Raw genomic sequence first — 17,713 nt, 5'->3', positions numbered from 1 at the left:
CTAGTTGCGGGTAGAATGTTTCACATTCTGCGCGTTAAACTCGGCACCGACGCGCAGACGCTCGACGAGATCTGGGTTCGCAATGAAGTCGCGTCCGAATGCCACGAGGTCAGCAGCGCCTTCTGCAACCGTCTTGAGCGCGTCTTCACGGTCGAAACTAGAAGAAGTAATCAGGACGCCCTTGTAGGTGTCACGAAAGTGGCGAGCGACACCAACCTCCGGTACTTGCACGTTAGCCGCGTGCATACCGCGACGTTCAATCACGTGGACGTAGGCGAGATCGTAGTCGTTGAGTTTGTTCACGACGTATCCGTACGCTTGGATGGCGTCGAGTCTTTACAGGCAAAGGTGTCACCGTACGGAGACAAACGGATCCCCACCTGACTCGAAGGAAGACTAGATAGAGCAGCTTCCAGCACCTCAAAGATGATGCGGGCGCGGTTCTCAATACTGCCTCCATAATTGTCGGTACGCTTGTTCACGCCGTCACACAGAAATTGTTCGAGTAGATAGCCATTGGCCGCGTGGATTTCGACGCCCGTCAAATCCCGCACCAATAGCATTCTCCGCGGCGCGCTTAAAGTCTGCAACAATACCAGGGATCTCCTCGATTTTCAGGGCACGTGGAGTCACGTAGTCCTTGCGACCTTCACGTGTGATAGCATGGGTGTGAATGTCGTCGACGCTCGTCGCACTTGACGACACTGGGAGCTCCCCGTTAGGTTGGTTTAGTGGATGACCCAGACGCCCAGCATGCCAAAGCTGGACAAAGATCTTGCCTTCTTTGTCGTGTACAGCCTTGGTCACAGCCTTCCAGCCGTCAACCTGTGCCTGGGTGAAGAGTCCTGGAGCGTCGAAGTAGTTGCGAGCCGCAGGACTGGTGCTGGTGGCTTCGGCGATGAGAAATCCACCGGTTGTGGTTCGTTGAGCGTAGTGTTCAGCCACTAGAGGAGTAGGCACGCCACTCTCTCCAGTGCGCAACCGCGTTAAAGGTGCCATGACGACACGGTGTTTCAGTTTAACGGGGGCTTTCTTGCCGCCTAACGTGAAAGGGGTGAAGAGCTTTGGGCTGGTAGCAGAGACCATGGTCAGTAGGAATGCTGACTTGCTTGTGATGACTTGTTCAAATTGAGTAATGAGGTCATGTGAGCTCGATTACTTCGACTCGAATCATCTACGTGATGCTCATAGCACTAACTAGCGCTATGAGCATTTCCAAACAATTGTTTGCCTCCCACGGAAATTGGAGCTTGACGTCATCAAACCTGTTGACGACACTCCGTGATTTGTGCCGGAGAGACGTCAACAGGTTTGATGACGTCATGTAATTCAACGCACCATTCTGTTTAATGGTCAAATATTATTTTACAGCTTGCCAGCGTCGAGCCATGTACCTCGAAGTATGATGTTTTAATAGTTCTGAAACAACTTTTAGAGAATGACATGACGAAGCGCCCCCCCCCCACACACATCCTGGACACAGTTTTACGGCCCCCTCGTCGAGAGCTGTAACGGGGTACGTAGCCCTAAGTGTACCCTGGTTACATGAAGTGTGACACTTCACACTTCAGGAGTATGACACGTCATACTCCGGGATATTTGGTACAAGGTACCAAAGTCGTTCAAAGCCAACCATTGGTTAAATGACATTGCATTTCTATAGGTAACTTATAGTTTGTATTAAACCCGACCTTATCCTACCTATAAATATACTCAGTTTACAATCTACCTTATTTGGGTCACTTCGCTCTCTTTAATAAAAGAGGGGACCTGTGAACTGCCGTTCACTGAGAGTTTGTATACTCTCGGAAGATAACTTCCTCTTGCGCAAGGTGCTGTGTGACCCCGTCACACTTGGTAGCACTTGTAGTCAATCCACGCCATCGCGGGTAGACTACCTGAACCTCCGAAGTTCGTTGCCATGGATAGGAACGACTTCTCCCATTTGAACGACTCTCAGTTCGAGTCGGTTCGGAAGATGGCAGGCATCTTCGGGATGGAGGCCCTGCAGAGCCTGGTGGTGTCAACACCGGCTGAGCAGCTCGAGCGCGTCAATGCATTCGACGCGTACGAGCAGGGCCTCATCGCGCATGTGCGGGAGAACCTGCAGGCTCCGGCGGCGGAATCAAATCCGCCTCACCCGAAGCCAATACGGCTGAAGGTTAAGCCGTATGAAAAGAAGGAAGGCGAGAACCTTCACTTCTGGGTCCGAAAGTAGAGCTCGCGATGGACGCGGCTCTGATCTCGACCGAGCAACTGCGTGTTGCTTTTGCACTCTCCAACCTTAGCGGTCGTGCTAAGAGTTGGGTGTACAACATCCCCTGGATGTTTCACATCCTGGGCTCAGCTGTGCGAACAGCTCCGAGCCGCGTTTCTCCCGGCGAACTACGAGTACCGCCAGCGTTTGCGCTTCCTCGCGTGTAAACAAGGAAGGCGCGAACTGCACGAGTATGTGCAAGAGATACGGGAGCTCACGGCGTCCCTAGTGGGAAACCCACTCAATGAACACATCAAGATGACTGTGTTCATGGACGGCCTTCGAGTGGGCCCCGCACGCACTCAGCTGCTCCGGGTGCAGGCAAGCACCCTTGAAGAGGCGATTCACGTGGCTCTTCAAGAAGAGTACAGCCATCGCCAGGCGCGTACGCCGGCCTCAGCGTGGCCTGGGAGCTCCTTGTCGGCTCCCGGCCGAAAAGCCCCAACGGACCAGCTCCCATGGAACTCGGTCCGCCGAACAGCGTGACATCCGCTGCTTCGGCTGTGGGAAGATGGGCCACTTCAAGCGCGACTGTCCCGCGGAAAGACTCCGCAGACGGTCCTTCCCCAAGCCCGTCCTCAAGGGTCGCTGGCAGAAGCCAGGATCCCGGGGACAGGGGAACGCAGGGAACCAGTAGGGGCGGGGCACCCTACTGGGGAAGAAGTAAGTCTTCGTGATGGGTGCGCGGGTGGCGCGTACCACGATGACTTAGCCCCTGAGAGTCTTCGCACTCTCGAATCGGCGAAGAGCAGCGGCGGGTTGCTCGTAGTACACGGATGTGTACGGGGATACGATCATCCCTTTAGAATCTTGATTGACTCTGGGGCGTCGAAGAATTTCGCACGCCGCCAGACGGTTGCTCGTGACAGCAACAAGTTGTCCGAAGCTTTGAGAGAAAGCAAGGGCAACGAGACGGTGTCAGTGCGACTGGCCGACGGGAAGGTCGTCACTGTCTCCAACGTCCAAGTGGATCTGGCTGTCAAGTTTGAAGACTTTGACAGCCTCGAACAGTTCACTGTTCTCGATATGGATCCATATGATATGATCCTGGGCATGCCCTGGCTTGAGAAGCACGAGCCCTGAATCGACTGGCGAGGCAAGGCAATCGGTGCCAGCCGCCCTGCGCAGTCCGACAGAGCATTGGTGAGTCATGTTCCCACCTCTGTCAGGACCCGGGGCGCCCGCGAGGGCTGCCAGGGTACCAAAGCATCCGGCAGATGCTTGGGAGTCGTCGACGTATATGACGACTCCAAGGATGTTTTGATGGTGGCCGCGCCCAGAAGAGGCGTCGGCCAAGTGGGTAACTTAGGTCCACAGGCGGGTAACTTAGTTCCGCAGACAGCTGCAGCTGTCATGAACACTGAGAACAGCGTGTTCAGAGTGGGTAACAGAGTTCCACTCACGGTCGCCCAGACCTTAACTGAAGAGGAAGACGTCGGATACGCTTCCTGTGTGGGTAACACAGTGCCACACGCGGTCGCCCAGACCTTAACTGAAGAGGAAGGCGTTGAACACGCTTCCTGTGTGGGTAACACAGTGCCACACGCGGTCGCCCAGACCTTAACTGAAAAGAAAGGCGTTGAACACGCTTCCTGTGTGGGTACAACAGTATCACACGAGGCCACGAGTGCCTCGGATGTCGTAGCGACGACATCCCTAGACGTGGGTAGCAAAGCTACCCGTCACAGACGCCGTCGGTAAAGACGCCGCCGCCGCCTCAAGTCGGATCCGAACTTCGCTCCGATCGACGTCGCTTCAAGCGACTCGGAGTCCAGGGCCCGGGCTCCTCCGACAAGGCCGGTGGAAGAGTGTTATCACATCTTCGATGGCGAGACAGGTTTACCCGTCAAGGCATCTGGTGTCCACTTGGAACCGTTGCCAGAGGTTGCGGAGATACTGAACCTCGAGGAAATGAAGGATAAGTCTTTCCTGGCCAACCTCAAGGCTGGAGAGATTGCTGAGATGGTACTCATGAGACCTGAGACCACTCAGAAGGAGCTGAACTCCTCCTCTGTCTTGGACGAGAACGTCCTGGAAGACATGAACAAGCAGCGTCAGGCGCGCTTGGGTTCTGAGATTCTCAAGAACCCCAAGGATCCGGTGTATCCTTTGGTGACGGAGTATGCGGACGTGGTGAACAAACACCCACCGACCCAACTCCCACCGGATCGAGGCGTACGGCACGAGATTGATCTCGTGCCCGGCACAAAGTATTGTGTCACGAGGCAATGGCCTCTCCCGCGCGAACAGTGCGAGATCATTGATGCCTTCTTCGCCGCGAAAGCGAAGGCAGGCATGGTGCGGACATCGAAATCCCCGCACTCGACGCCGACTTTCTGCGCTCGGAAGCCGAACGGAAAGTGGCGTCTGGTTCACGCTTATAACAAGCTGAACAACGCAACGGTGCCGGCCCAAACACCGATCCCACGAAAGGATGTGTTGTTGAACAACATGGCCGGGAGCGTACTGTACAGTGCGCTGGATTTGGTAGACGGATACTACCAAATCCTGATGCGAGAGAGTGACATCCCGCTCACCGCGGTAAGCACTCCAAGCGGCATGCTTAGGGAGTGGCTCGTCATGCCGCAGGGCTTGTCTAACGCCCCGGCGACGTTCAATCGCCTGGTGACGCAATTGTTCCGCCCTTTGCGTACCTTCGTACAGACGTACTTCGACGACATATTCGTCCATAGCCGTGCCGAGGGAGGCAAGACGACCATGAAGGTGCATCTAGGACACCTCCGTCGAGTGTTGGACGTGATGCGAGCGAACAAGCTCTACGCCAACATCGACAAGTGCGTTTTCGCGTCACCAGAGATTAAAGTTCTCGGTTGCTTCGTCAGCAACGTGGGCGTTCGGGATGACCCAGACAAGGTCAAGGCCATAGCAGCATGGCCGACGCCCGATCCCAGAAGGATCTTCGAAAGTGGTTGGGCTTGGCCAACTACCTTCACAAGTACAGCGCTGGGTACGCGGGCTTCGCTAAGCCTTTGTCGAGCCTCCTTCAGAAGGACGTCGACTGGCGCTGGGAACAAGAGCACCAGGATGCTTTTGACAGCATCAAGGCCAGTCTCCAAGAGGCCCCTGTCCTGGCTCTGCCGGACGAGACGAAGCCGTTTAGCGTCGTATGCGATGCCTCCGATTACGCCATCGGGTGTGCATTGCTGCAGGACGACACGGCTGGACAGGAACGAGTCATCTCGCTCCAGTCCCGGCAGCTCAAAGCCGCCGAGCGGAACTACCCTGTCCATGACAAGGAGCTCCTGGCAATGAAATATGCCCTTGTGAAGTTCCGTGTTCACCTTCTGGGCTCTAGGCCCTTTGTGATCTACACAGACCACGCGTCCTTGAGGACGGCGACTAACGCGCCTCACCCCTCCCAAAGGATGGCGAGGTGGCTGTCCTTCTTCGCGGAATACAACTTCCGCGTCGAATACAAGCCGGGCAAGCTCAACGTGCTTGCGGACGCCCTCTCTCGGCGTCTTGACTATGAGTTGGCCCACATCACGCGGGTGACATCGGATCTATATGATCGGATACGCATGGCGTATCGGGACAATGAGGCTGTCGCGCCTATTGTCAAGTTCCTTAAGGCCGGAACGAGCGCGAAGTCCGACTGGCTCTCGTCGCGACAGCGCTCACGGCTCCACCGATATGAGTTGAAGGAGGGCCTCCTCTATTATCGGGTGGAGCCCACTGATCCTCCACGGGTGGTCGTACCAAACGACGAGGATCTGAAGTTCATCATCCTCGCGGAGGCGCATGACGCGCCCTCCAGCGGCCACTTGGGCCGCGAGAAGACCTTTCTGTCGGTCTCTCAGTCCTTCTGGTGGATCCACATGTACAAGTGGGTCGCCCGATACGTCAAGACATGTGAAACATGTCAGCGGGTCAAACCCGCAGGGCACTCTTCGGCTCCACTACAGAGCCTGCCCGTACCGGCTGATTGTTGGAAGTCGATGAGTCTTGACTTCATCTTTGGGCTTCCCGCCGGCGGACACGGCAACACCGGAATTTTAGTGTTCGTGTGTCGGCTGAGCAAGATGGTACATCTTGCTCCAGTTCCCGTCACTGTAAAGGGCGAACAAACCGCAAGGTTGTTCGTCGATGGCGTGTTCCGCTATCACGGTCTCCCGGAGACGATTGTCTCGGACCGAGACCCGCGGTTCACTGCTGCGTTTTGGAAAACGCTGTTCCCTTTACTGGGAACTCGTCTGCAGCTGTCCACTGCGGAATATCAGCAGACAGACGGCCAAACAGAGCGCGTCAATCGAGTGCTCGAGGACACTCTGCGCAGTGTGTGCGCGGCAGCGCCACGTACGTGGTCGTCGCAGCTTCCAGTTGTTGAGTTTGCGCTCAACAACGCGGTGCACGCGTCCACGGGGTTCACGCCGTTCTACTTGAACGGCTTCCGCCACCCCAGAGTGCCTCTCACTCTTCGAGGAGACACTGACTCCTCTATTCTAAGTGGGGGAGAGGCTCGGAAAGCCCTTTCCTCCCAGGTCTCGGATGTGAGGCCAGTTTCGCTGCGGAAACAGGTGGAATCCTTTATGGATACCAAGCTGAACATTGTCAGCAGGGTCCGCGATGCCATGGTAGCGGCCCAAGATAAACAAAAATAGTACTCAGACAAACAAGGAAGAGGAAACTTAAGTATATTTGAGGTTGGTGACTTAGTGTTGCTAGACACGAGGAACCTACCTCTAGACACTGTTAGCTCTATCGGCAGCAACAAACTGAAGCACCGCTTCATCGGACCTTTTGCAGTCCTGGCCAGACATGGTGCGTCGTACACCATCGACCTTCCAAAGTCAATGACGACGCACCCGACGTTCTATGTCGGACGTCTTAAGCGGTACTTTGACCCGCAGGGGGTTGCTGACTCGCAGATCCCCCTTGACCCAGCTCCTCGAAGCGAGGGCCGGTCACAGTCGTCGACGAGGGCGTCGGAGCAGGCACCCAAGTCTCGGTCGGGACGGCAAGGCACCCGCGGGTGCAGGCTCGCGACCTCTCGCTCCACCAGGTTCAGGCGGCCCGCAAGACGAGCGAGCTCGCCCTGATTCCCGGCCTGGGCGGCAGCATTACCGCCAGTTTCAAGGCCAAGTGCAATCTCAAGCACGAGGACACGTTGACGGAGGCGGTCAACCTCAGGGTCCTGTGTCGGACCCGCAGTCGGAGCACTCGGACGAGAGTGGCTCTCGGGAGGCGCCGAGTACTCGTACTCGTACGAGGGCACCTCCGCCCCTGCTTGACCGGAATGGAGAAGCCCACTTCCACGTGGAGCGGATCCTCCAGGAGCAACGGTGTCGCGGCAAGCGACAGCTCCTCGTGAAGTGGAGGGGTTATGCCCACTCCGAGAACTCGTGGGAGCTGATTGAACGGCTCCTGATTGACTGCCCGAAGGCTGTCGCAATCTGGGAACAGAAGCGGCGGCAGCTTCATAAGTAGTCCGGGGCTTCTTGCCCGAACGGGGTACGGTCGATGAATACATACCGCACCCGCGCTCATCGTGAGCGCTAGAAGCCGCGCGCTTCAGGATGTCCCTTGGTAGCATACGCTTGCTGATCAAGTGGGCAAACCTCACACGAAGATCACGCTGGTCCAGGATGTGGGACAGCTGCTGATCTTCATGGAGTTCCCATAACTCCGTGGGCGAGTACTTGAGAGTCTCCACCCACGCCCAGAACATGTCCTCACAATAACTCCACGTGGGGACAGTTCTCGGGCATAACCCAGGGGTATCCCCAAACAGGATAGAGACCACCCCGGGTCTCGGGCTTCTTACGACAAGTCGTGAAGTCCTTAAGGGGAATGCGGTGTGGCGCGAGAAGCACACACCGAGCAGCCTCCAAGTTGTCGACGAACAGCTGTTCTTTCTGAACAAGGGCTCGTTCATAGATGCCCCTAGAAGTGTGGCCGCCCACAAGGCCACGAGGAGCGACGAGAAGCTCTAAGAAGAGGTCAGCCCCAGAGCTCTCCTCGGGAGGCCAATACCCTCTTGAGTTGATGGCAGCTCCCTGGCTGACGGGTGCCGCCACGGAACCCCCACGCACACGATGGGCAACTTGGAACTCCTCCTGCTGCTGGTCGAGGTCATTCGAGACCTCCCCGGGGCTCAACAATGGCACCCTCCTCTTCCTCTTCTTCCTCCTTCTCCTCCTCTATATCCGAGTAGCCGAAGAGACTCTGATAGGAGCGTCGAGTCTCCTTCTCCTCGCGGAGTGGAGACTTAGAGGCGGTACGCTTCTTTGAGGGCTTGGCGCCTTCGGCTTTAGAGGCCTTAGCGCGCGCAAGACCCTCGGCAAGCGAGAGACGTTTGCGAGGACTCCCTTCCTCATCGCCACCGGCTTTGGGAGCGCCCTTAGCCTTAACGGCCGGACTCTCAGAGCGCACAGAGGTCCTGGGACTGTGATCACCGTGATCACTAGCGGGCGACTGCACGCTGCCTTCTTTGTGCTCGCTGGGCACTGGGCTGTGCCCTCCCACAGAGCCCGCAGGAGCATCCTGAGTGCTCTCGGACTCGGCATCGTCTTCACTGCCCGAGTTGAACTCGCGTTCTACGAACCGAGGATTCGGACGGTTGTCTGAAGACGAGGGCGACGGACTGCGGCGCCTGCTTGCGCGCTTGTCCGCAGCCGCGTCACCCGAGGAACCGATCGCCTCGGAGGCCACCTGAGTAGCCTCCTTGAGTGCAGAGCCTTTGCCGTGAGGCTTAGTGCTCTTGGCCTGCGCCTTACCGGCTGCAGCCTTGGAGCGTATCTTAGCACCGCTCTTAGCAGTGCCACGAGGCATGTTAACGGTCGAAGTGGAGACCTTGACGAAGAGCGCACAGGTTGCTGCTCGAGGCTCTAACTGTGAAGTGAGCCTCCGCCGCGCTTGCGCGGCCAAGTCGATGGTTTTCGACTTTGGGAATGAGAGTTTGTGACGAACACCTCTTCATTCTGATTGGTCGGTAAACCGAACCTAAGTAGGAGAGGATGTGACGGGGTACGTAGCCCTAAGTGTACTCTGGTTACATGAAGTGTGACACTTCACACTTCAGGAGTATGACACGTCATACTCCGGGATATTTGGTACAAGGTACCAAAGTCGTTCAAAGCCAACCATTGGTTAAATGACATTGCATTTCTATAGGTAACTTATAGTTTGTATTAAACCCGAACTTATCCTACCTATAAATATACTCAGTTTACAATCTACCTTATTTGGGTCACTTCGCTCTCTTTAATAAAAGAGGGGACCAGTGAGCTGCCGTTCACTGAGAGTTTGTATACTCTCGGAAGATAACTTCCTCTTGCGCAAGGTGCTGTGTGACCCCGTCACAAGAGCCCATTATTACTCAGTCAACTTTTATTATTTGACGGTGCGGTTTTCACACAAGTTGCAAAACATATTTCGAAATACCAAGGATGTGCTAACGCTCGCGTTTTTGCGAGGCTCACATACAAAAAAGCGATTTGTCAAGCTGGACACAATTTACGCCCAAATCAAATACCTATATAAAATAAGAAATGTGTCATTTCGGCTGACTAGAAATTTGTAAGGCCAGAGTTTCTGTGGGTGATTAAATGGGCACTAGGGATCGAGAGTGACCGTAAATTGTGTCCAGCTTGACAAATCGCTTTTCTGTATGTGAGCCTCCCTATAAAGTGCAAAAACGCGAGCGTTATTATAATCTTGCTATTTTGAAGCATGTTTTGCAACTTGTGTGAAAACTGCACAACGTCAAATAATAAGAAATGACTATGTTATGGGCACTCGACGGGGTGGACGTTAAATTGTGTCCAGGAGTGTAATTGAGCGCAGAGATAGAATGCCATTGAATACAACGCGCTGTGGTAGACATTCTATAGTTCTAGAATTTCAACAGAATCCTTTTAGCTGGGAAAATGTCAGCACGTGTCCGAAGGTGTATTTTGGAATGTTCGGTTTTGACAGTACATGTATGTGATACATGTACCGCGTAAAAGGGTGTCAGTTGGTGTATGAGCAATGCGGTTTATTGTCCGAAGATCTGACCGGATATGAGCGGGCGGTATATAGCCGTATGCGTCATAGCTGTTAGAAGTGCCATATTTGTAATTCCCGACTGAGGGGCATGAAAATGGCTGAGGACACTGACGACATAGGAGAAGAAGGGGGGGGGCGTACCATGATGATAGACAAATGGGGATGCCCTTCAAGAGTACGTCGAAAGCTCTGTACGTACCTTTCGTGATACATGTGAACTCGCTAAAAGATCTTGTAGTCGTCGTAGTGAGCCGGTAAGCTCTCTCGGAGTCCGAGACTGGAGCACGGCGAGCCATGTAGTGCTCGTGACCTTGGCCAGTGGTGGCCGACCTTTGTAGAGCGTCAAGCATGCATACGGCGTTGGAATTGGGCGCTAAAAGGGCGTACGTCCCTCACTCAAAAATTGGTGCTTCTGAGAACCAAAATACCACGAACAGCCAATCTTCGTGGCGCTGCACACTGCCTAACCACGGCTTTGGGCAAAAGCTGCGTCAGTACGTGTGTCGGAATGAAACGTGGTTTGTCCATCCCGAGGGCTGTGCCAACTTCACCTTTTGGCTGACCTTTGGTGTGGACCCATACATGTTTTGACTTTTTCTAGAAGCTCTTCGTACCGGTATATAAAACTTCCCTAGAATTCTAGAATTTTTATGAATCAGTTCAGCTAACAACTCGCTACCATTTAACTATGCCGCCACAACGCATGAAATTCAAGCACAGCTTAATGCATCGACTGGATAGAGGTGGTATTCCATCCCGAGCCTAAAAGCACTTTCGTCAATTGTGTTGGCGTATAAGCGCATCATGTATCCGGCAATGGTGACGCGAATTCGCGCCGAAGCTTCATCTCGCTGTCGCATCATCAATAAACCATTTCAACGCCATCGAATACAACGCCGTAATTCCCAAATACCGCGCTTTATAATAATAGTAGACGACTGTTTTCCGTATTATACGTTAATATTAAAACGCGTTTTCATTTACGTTAAATACACAAAGCACAAATCCACTAATTTCAATTACAGTATGGTGAAAGGTGCTCAGTGCAACAAATCGGTTCTTACAATACAATCAAATTCTGTAATTGCAACCTGTACGATTTTGGCGGTAAGCTGAATGATGTTGACAGTCAAACTTTCTTACGGTAATAACAACACAGCGCGTTTTCTGCAAAGCGCACCTTTGTAAGTTACAAATTGTAACATGAATTAAACTTCGTAGAGAAAGTCAAACCAATCATTCAGCGCTCCCAAGTAAGAGGAGCAAGGCAGCGTGATCGTGATCATCAAGGCAAGCAGGTTCTTCGTATCCTGTATTCGTGCCTGGTTTCACTATTTCTTTGCATCTGCAATCGGTGTTTTCTTCCTTTTAATGGCCGTGAGCAGTTCAGGGTCATTTTGCAGCACCTGGTACACACGCAATGCGTCACGGCCCTCCTCCAAGTGCGTCTGGATACGCGCAGCGTTGCTCTCACGTCGTCTCAGACGCAGCAACTCTCTCGCGTTGTATTGCAGCTTGCGGCCGATGCTGCGGTCTGGGAAGTCCTTCGCCACGCGCAGCACGTCCCGGTACAACGCCAACACCTCACGCCTCAAGCCAATGCCCGTCATTTTGTTCGATGATTGGACGATAAATCGACAAGGAACCTCTACGATTGGTGGATTAAGGTCCCACCTTCTTCAAGAAGAAAAATGACAAATATCCGCAGAACTGAAAGTGACGCCTGAAGCTCAAGGGGCTTAAGAGCTAGCCATCAAACAATGAAGCAATCCTGCCTGGTTATTGCAGTGCTCCTGGGTGTCCTGGGATTTATCAACGTCGAAGCACGTCGGAACGTTGTGATCGTTCGTGCTGATACGTTCCGCCTAGCAGAGACGGCAAACTTGTGGGTATTTAAGAAAATATATTTATTAATTTTTACTGATGAAACGTTGGCGAAAAAGATATTGGGGTGCAAGTCCAGCGCAGCACGCGAGACAATTGGTGCATGACAATTTGTGGGCGACATTGTCGACGATCTCGGTGCAATTTGGCGGCGTCCCTTACGGCAATACTGTCTCCTACAGCGGTAGGTTTGAATGGTTAATTGAGTTTTACGGATCTATATTAAGTTCTAGAATTTGCATCTAGACGGTGTGGGATTCTCGAAGGAAGACTCGACGGGCAGGTTGTTCCTCTACCTCACGCCGATGGATGCTTCAGGTACGACGGGAGTGGTAATGATGTTTCAGTGAATACTAAAAAAAAATAAAACATTGCTGCAGGCTCCGACCTGAGCGTCAATTCGACTGCATCAGTGGCGATTTCGATGGCGCAGGAGGGCGAGCACGCGTGTAAGATGGACGTAGAAGACCCAACGTGCTGGAAGATCACGCTGACAGGCAAGGTTGTGCCGGTGCCTGCTGATCAACGCCACTACGCCGAGAAAGTGTTGTTTTCCAAGTACGTCGAGTATTTTTATGTTTATTTCACGTACGATGTTGATGTTAATTGGGGGTATTTATTGTAGACACCCGCAGATGGAACACTGGCCGGAGAATCACGGATTCCTGCCGTACGTCTTGGACATTGAGAACATCATCTTGCTCGACTTTTACGGCGGTGCCAAGCACGTTCCGGTGAGGGAATACTACCAGGTCAAGCTGTGAGCAGAGAGGAAACGTTTGCTTTTGCTATTTTGAGTTGTCACTGGAGAGGAATAGTGTGTTGCTGATGTTGGGAGATCGCCTCTTTGACCTGCATAAACGAAACCAATTATAAAAATGAAAAGTGCGATTATGACGAGATGATTTGTAAGTAAGCAAGCCATCAAGACTTACATGTACCGTATATTTTGCGCTGTATCCAAAACCGTTTTACGTCATAATTGCGATTTTTGTAGTGCGAAAGCTTGCTGTTTGGTGATTTGCAAAAACTCCGGTAGACTTTGGCTGCATTGCAGTATTACTGAGGCTCACACGTTTAGAAATTGAGAACATCTCTTCACTCGGAAGCTTCGAGTATTTATTATTAAAATAAAATGGGTACAGAACGCTGATGATTGCGTGGAGCGCTTTGTTTAGTTGCCCATTCCGATAGCGTGAACAGGTCCGTGATTGTCACAGATCACTTGGTGGTTGGCTGCTCCTTTTCTAGCTTCAGCTTAATGTGCCATCAACGCTCACCTCTCATTCTTCAATTTGCCCAATTCAAAGCAACACTAATTCTGATCATGGTCTCCGCTATCGCTCCAAAGCTCTTCACGCCTTTCAAGCTGGGCGGGAAGAAAGCTCCTGTCGAGCTCAAGCACCGTGTCGTCATGGCGCCTTTAACGCGGCTGCGCACTGGAGAGAGTGGCGCTCCGACTCCTCTAGTGGTTGAACACTACGCTCAACGTGCAACAGACGGTGGTCTTCTCATCGCCGAGGCCACGAACATCAGTCCGACAGCTCGCGGATACTTTGGCGCTCCAGGACTGTTCAACCAAGAGCAGGTTGACGACTGGAAGGCTGTGACCAAAGCTGTGCACGACAAAGGAGGCAAGATCTTTGTCCAGCTTTGGCACACGGGGCGTGTGGGTCATCCACTGAACCAGCCTGATGGTCAACTCCCAGTGTCGTCCAGTAACACCAGTGTCGACGACGTACACACCCACGCTGTCACTCGTGAAGGTCGCAAGGACTACGTGACCCCTCGTGCTTTGGAGATCGAGGAGATCCCTGCTATTATCGCAGACTATAAACGTGCTGCAGAGAACGCCATTGCTGCGGGCTTTGACGGTATCGAGATCCACGCGGCTAACGGCTACCTCCTCGAGCAATTCCTGTGTGACGGTGTGAATAAACGCATCGACAGCTATGGAGGCAGCATCGAGAACCGAGCTCGCATCATCTTTGAGGCGGTGGAAGCCATTCTATCGAGTTTGCCGTCCAGCCAGGTAGGGATCCGCTTGTCACCTTTCGGTGATACATTTGGCTGCAAAGACTCGACGCCATCCAAGACGTACGGATACGTCGTGAACAAGCTCAACGACTACGATCTCGCCTACGTCCACGTGATTGAGCGTCGCGGTATGCACGCAGCTAACGTGCAAGTGCCGGAGGTTGGTGTCGCTCGCCACTTCCGTGACACCTACAAGGGCGTCCTGATTACTGCTGCTGGATACGACCGTGAAGACGCGCTTAAGACGGTTGAAGAAGGTGCTGCTGACCTCGTGGCATTCGGATGCGACTTCATTGCGAATCCGGATCTCGTGGAGCGTCTGCGTATTGGGGCGGAGCTCAATGCACAAAACAGAAAGACATTCTACCCGCAGCCGGGTGTTCCGCTAGAGTCTGGCTACACGGACTACCCGTTCATGACTCAGGATAAGTAAGACCTGGACTGGATCAAATAAACTATCCTTCATTAAGACGAATACTATGTTGTAGTTATTTGGAAGTTGGAGAAGAGAGTGTGCTTGGCTTGACAAAGCAAACAGATTCGTTTTTACCCGAGTAGCATTTCGTCAAGTTTGTCGATCACTTTTTGCTCATGTAGAAAATAAAACTGAAAATAAACCGGCTACAGAATAACAATGACGGCCGTGACGAGAATGCGCAAAATGAGCGAATGTGGATGCAGCTACAGTAGATATTCCCCGCACTGAGGGACGTTTAGGCTCAGCATAGAGAGAGAGACAGCTGACTGCAGTCGAGACTGTCTCAATGACCTCACTTCACCGACAATATCCGCTCATGCATTTCCAGCGACAAGAAAACAATAATTAGCAAAGCTGAATGCTTCGAAGTCATCATTTCAAACGACAAAACCGCACCTGCATTTGTCTAACGTGAATAGCGCGAGACTGCTTCGACCGCGTAATCTTGTGCTGGTAGACTTGCAGCGACCTGTGGCAGTAAAAACTTCTGCAAGTTTCACATATAAGATTTACCAGTACTTCTAAAGTATGCCGCAACTCTGAATCCTGAGACGAGTCCCTTTGGATACGACATCAGCTTGATACGCAAAAAATAGTTATCAATCGCTTCCTGTCCGTCACAAGTTGACTCACATCTTGTTCACATCTCAAATTCCTCCCTGAGGCACAAGCTCCTTTCTCCACTATTCAACAATGACTTCCATTGCCAACACCACTGCCCCGGCGCTCTTTTCGGCTCTGACACTCGGCGGCAAGGAGGATCGTGTCCAGCTGAAGCATCGTGTTGTCATGGCACCTCTCACTCGTGTGCGCTCGGGTGACTCGGGCGTACCAACGAACGTGGTGAAGCTGTATTACTCGCAACGTGCAACGGACGGAGGGCTGCAGATCTCCGAGGCCACGAACATCAGCGCCACGGCTCGTGGCTACTTTGGCGCTCCTGGGCTCTTTCGTCCGAATCAAGTAGAGGGCTGGAGGGCGGTAACTGAAGCTGTGCATGCAGAAGGCGGTAAGATATTCGCGCAACTTTGGCATACTGGACGTGTGGGCCATCCACTCAACCAGCCAAACGGCCAGCTCCCAGTGTCGTCAAGTGCCACCGCTTTTGACGGCGTGAAGAGCCACGCCGTGACGAGCGAAGGACGCAAAGACTACGTGACACCTCGAGCACTAAACATCTCGGAGATTCCTGGTATAGTTGCTGACTACCAACGCGCTGCAGAGAACGCCATCACTGCAGGGTTTGATGGCGTAGAAGTCCACGCGGGCAACGGATATCTACTGGAGCAATTCCTATGCGACGGCGTGAATAAGCGCACAGATGCGTATGGCGGTAACATCGAAAACCGCGCACGAATTATCTTTGAAGTGCTGGAGGCTGTCCTCTCTGTTGTGCCATCGAGTCGGGTTGGCATTCGTCTGTCCCCTTTCGGTGAGACGTTTGGATGCAAGGACTCAACGCCACGCGAGACGTACGGGTACGTGGTTGCGAGACTAAACGATTACGACCTGGCCTACCTACACGTAATCGAACGGCGTGGTCGCCATGCAGACAGCGTTAACGCCCCAGCGAACGGAGTGGCGCACCACTTCCGCGGCATTTACAATGGAGTTTTAATCGCGGCTGCAGGATTCGACCGCGTCGACGCGATTCGAGTCGTCGAGGATGGCACGACGGATCTGGTTGCCTTCGGTAGATACTTCATTTCGAACCCGGATCTCGTGCAGCGTCTGCGCGTCGATGCAGACCTGAATGCATTCGACCCGAAGACGTTTTACGTGCAGCCGGATACGTCGGTAGAGGCCGGATACACAGATTACCCATTTTTGGGCGAGGAAGACAAGGGCGTGCGCCCAGCTGGATGCGCCTAGAATAAAATCGAGTTGTACTTATCCAGTAGGCCACAGGCTAAAAAAGTGAATTTTTTGTCAGCTATGTGCATGTACCTTATATAGCAGTATTTGCTCACGATACAACGCTATCTGGCGCAAACAATACAGTTTCAAATTTAAAACGCCTTAATAATTCTAAGCTGCGATATTTTCGCATATAGCTCAATCACTTTTAATATAACTAGGCTGCAGCTGTAATATTCAAGTATACATAACAGCGTGGTATCATTGGCAAAAATATGTATCTGAAGCTAGTGCGACATCGTATTATCTATAATATATCTGGTTTTCGCGAAATCCTGGCCATTTAATTTGGAAAAAAGTCAAAGCACAGAGAGGAAGCTCAGATTCACTTGTCAATTACCAAGATGCCCAGTACAGCCAGCCAAGTGTTCGACCGCCTCAACCGACAGTGGGAGGACGAGACCTCCAACCTCATTGGCAAGTTGGAAAGTGAGGAAGATGAAGTGTCTCGCTGCTGTATTTGCACTTGTAGAGTACCTGATATTGTACTGGCGAGATGAAATGCAACACCAAACATTGCCCCTTCACAACTTCTCACCCAATTACCCAATTTATATGAGCTTTTTTTTGTTGGAAAGATAATGATTTCTTCTCTTAAGTAGTCATAATCATCCTTGAATATCTGCTCAAATTCACATGCTACACTTAATCGAAAAGTGCGTGTCTTTCGTTCCGCCCAAAAAATCGAGGCTATGTTCTTGACATACGGCATCAGATGTTTTGGTCCTTACAAACTTTAGTATTACAATCAACAATGCCCTTTTTACTCATTTTATGCACATTTGATCCTAGGAAGTGGGGCTGTCGGCGATGCGTTTAACACTGCATGCAGCAATCCCTACGCTGCTCCTGTAGCTAAAACCAACTTCTGCAGATGCGTTGCATTCCAAGCTGCATTCTGGCGTAAAGCTTGTCACTTTAGGCTTCTTTGTTTATTAAATATCGCAAGAAATGTTCTGTGCATGCATGATCAGCATCAATTTCCCGCAGACGTTTGAGCTTCCACCATTTTAATAAAAGACAAGAAAGTCAAACAACGTGTGTTTGTCTGTGATCTCTGTGCTACCCTGTTTCCATTGCGGGTCTGCCGGCATTAATCCGATAATTACTTTTGTATTTATGAGCAAAAC

At 52.3% G+C, this 17,713-nt stretch overlaps 5 protein-coding genes across 5 annotated transcripts; 3 read left to right on the top strand and 2 right to left on the bottom strand.

Moving 5' to 3' along the window:
* Positions 1 to 1,114, bottom strand: PITG_14725 (12-oxophytodienoate reductase, putative; the record flags this gene model as incomplete). The annotated part of the gene is made up of 3 exons (XM_002898557.1): positions 1 to 334; positions 361 to 454; positions 555 to 1,114. 3 exons carry the CDS (start codon positions 1,084 to 1,086, stop codon positions 1 to 3), a joined length of 960 nt encoding a protein of 319 aa, XP_002898603.1.
* Positions 1,115 to 11,598: 10,484 nt separating this feature from the next.
* Positions 11,599 to 11,877, bottom strand: PITG_14724 (uncharacterized protein; the record flags this gene model as incomplete). The annotated part of the gene is made up of 1 exon (XM_002898556.1): positions 11,599 to 11,877. One exon carries the CDS (start codon positions 11,875 to 11,877, stop codon positions 11,599 to 11,601), a length of 279 nt encoding a protein of 92 aa, XP_002898602.1.
* Positions 11,878 to 11,990: 113 nt separating this feature from the next.
* Positions 11,991 to 13,030, top strand: PITG_14723 (uncharacterized protein; the record flags this gene model as incomplete). Its single annotated transcript, XM_002898555.1, has 4 exons — positions 11,991 to 12,335; positions 12,398 to 12,469; positions 12,532 to 12,709; positions 12,777 to 13,030. The coding sequence occupies 4 exons, from the start codon at positions 12,191 to 12,193 to the stop codon at positions 12,913 to 12,915; spliced, it is 534 nt and encodes a 177-aa protein (XP_002898601.1).
* A 436-nt stretch (positions 13,031 to 13,466) lies between these two features.
* Positions 13,467 to 14,621, top strand: PITG_14722 (12-oxophytodienoate reductase, putative; the record flags this gene model as incomplete). Its single annotated transcript, XM_002898554.1, has 1 exon — positions 13,467 to 14,621. The coding sequence occupies one exon, from the start codon at positions 13,479 to 13,481 to the stop codon at positions 14,619 to 14,621; it is 1,143 nt and encodes a 380-aa protein (XP_002898600.1).
* A 709-nt stretch (positions 14,622 to 15,330) lies between these two features.
* PITG_14721 (12-oxophytodienoate reductase, putative) lies at positions 15,331 to 16,538 on the top strand (the record flags this gene model as incomplete). Its single annotated transcript, XM_002898553.1, has 1 exon — positions 15,331 to 16,538. The coding sequence occupies one exon, from the start codon at positions 15,360 to 15,362 to the stop codon at positions 16,536 to 16,538; it is 1,179 nt and encodes a 392-aa protein (XP_002898599.1).
* Positions 16,539 to 17,713: the final 1,175 nt, after the last annotated feature.

The sequence above is a fragment of the Phytophthora infestans genome, genomic scaffold, assembly GCF_000142945.1.
Source record: "Phytophthora infestans T30-4 supercont1.36 genomic scaffold, whole genome shotgun sequence".
Lineage (NCBI taxonomy): Eukaryota > Oomycota > Peronosporomycetes > Peronosporales > Peronosporaceae > Phytophthora > Phytophthora infestans.
The sequence above is the reverse complement of the archived record's forward strand: the minus strand, read 5'-3'. Positions and strand labels throughout refer to the sequence as shown.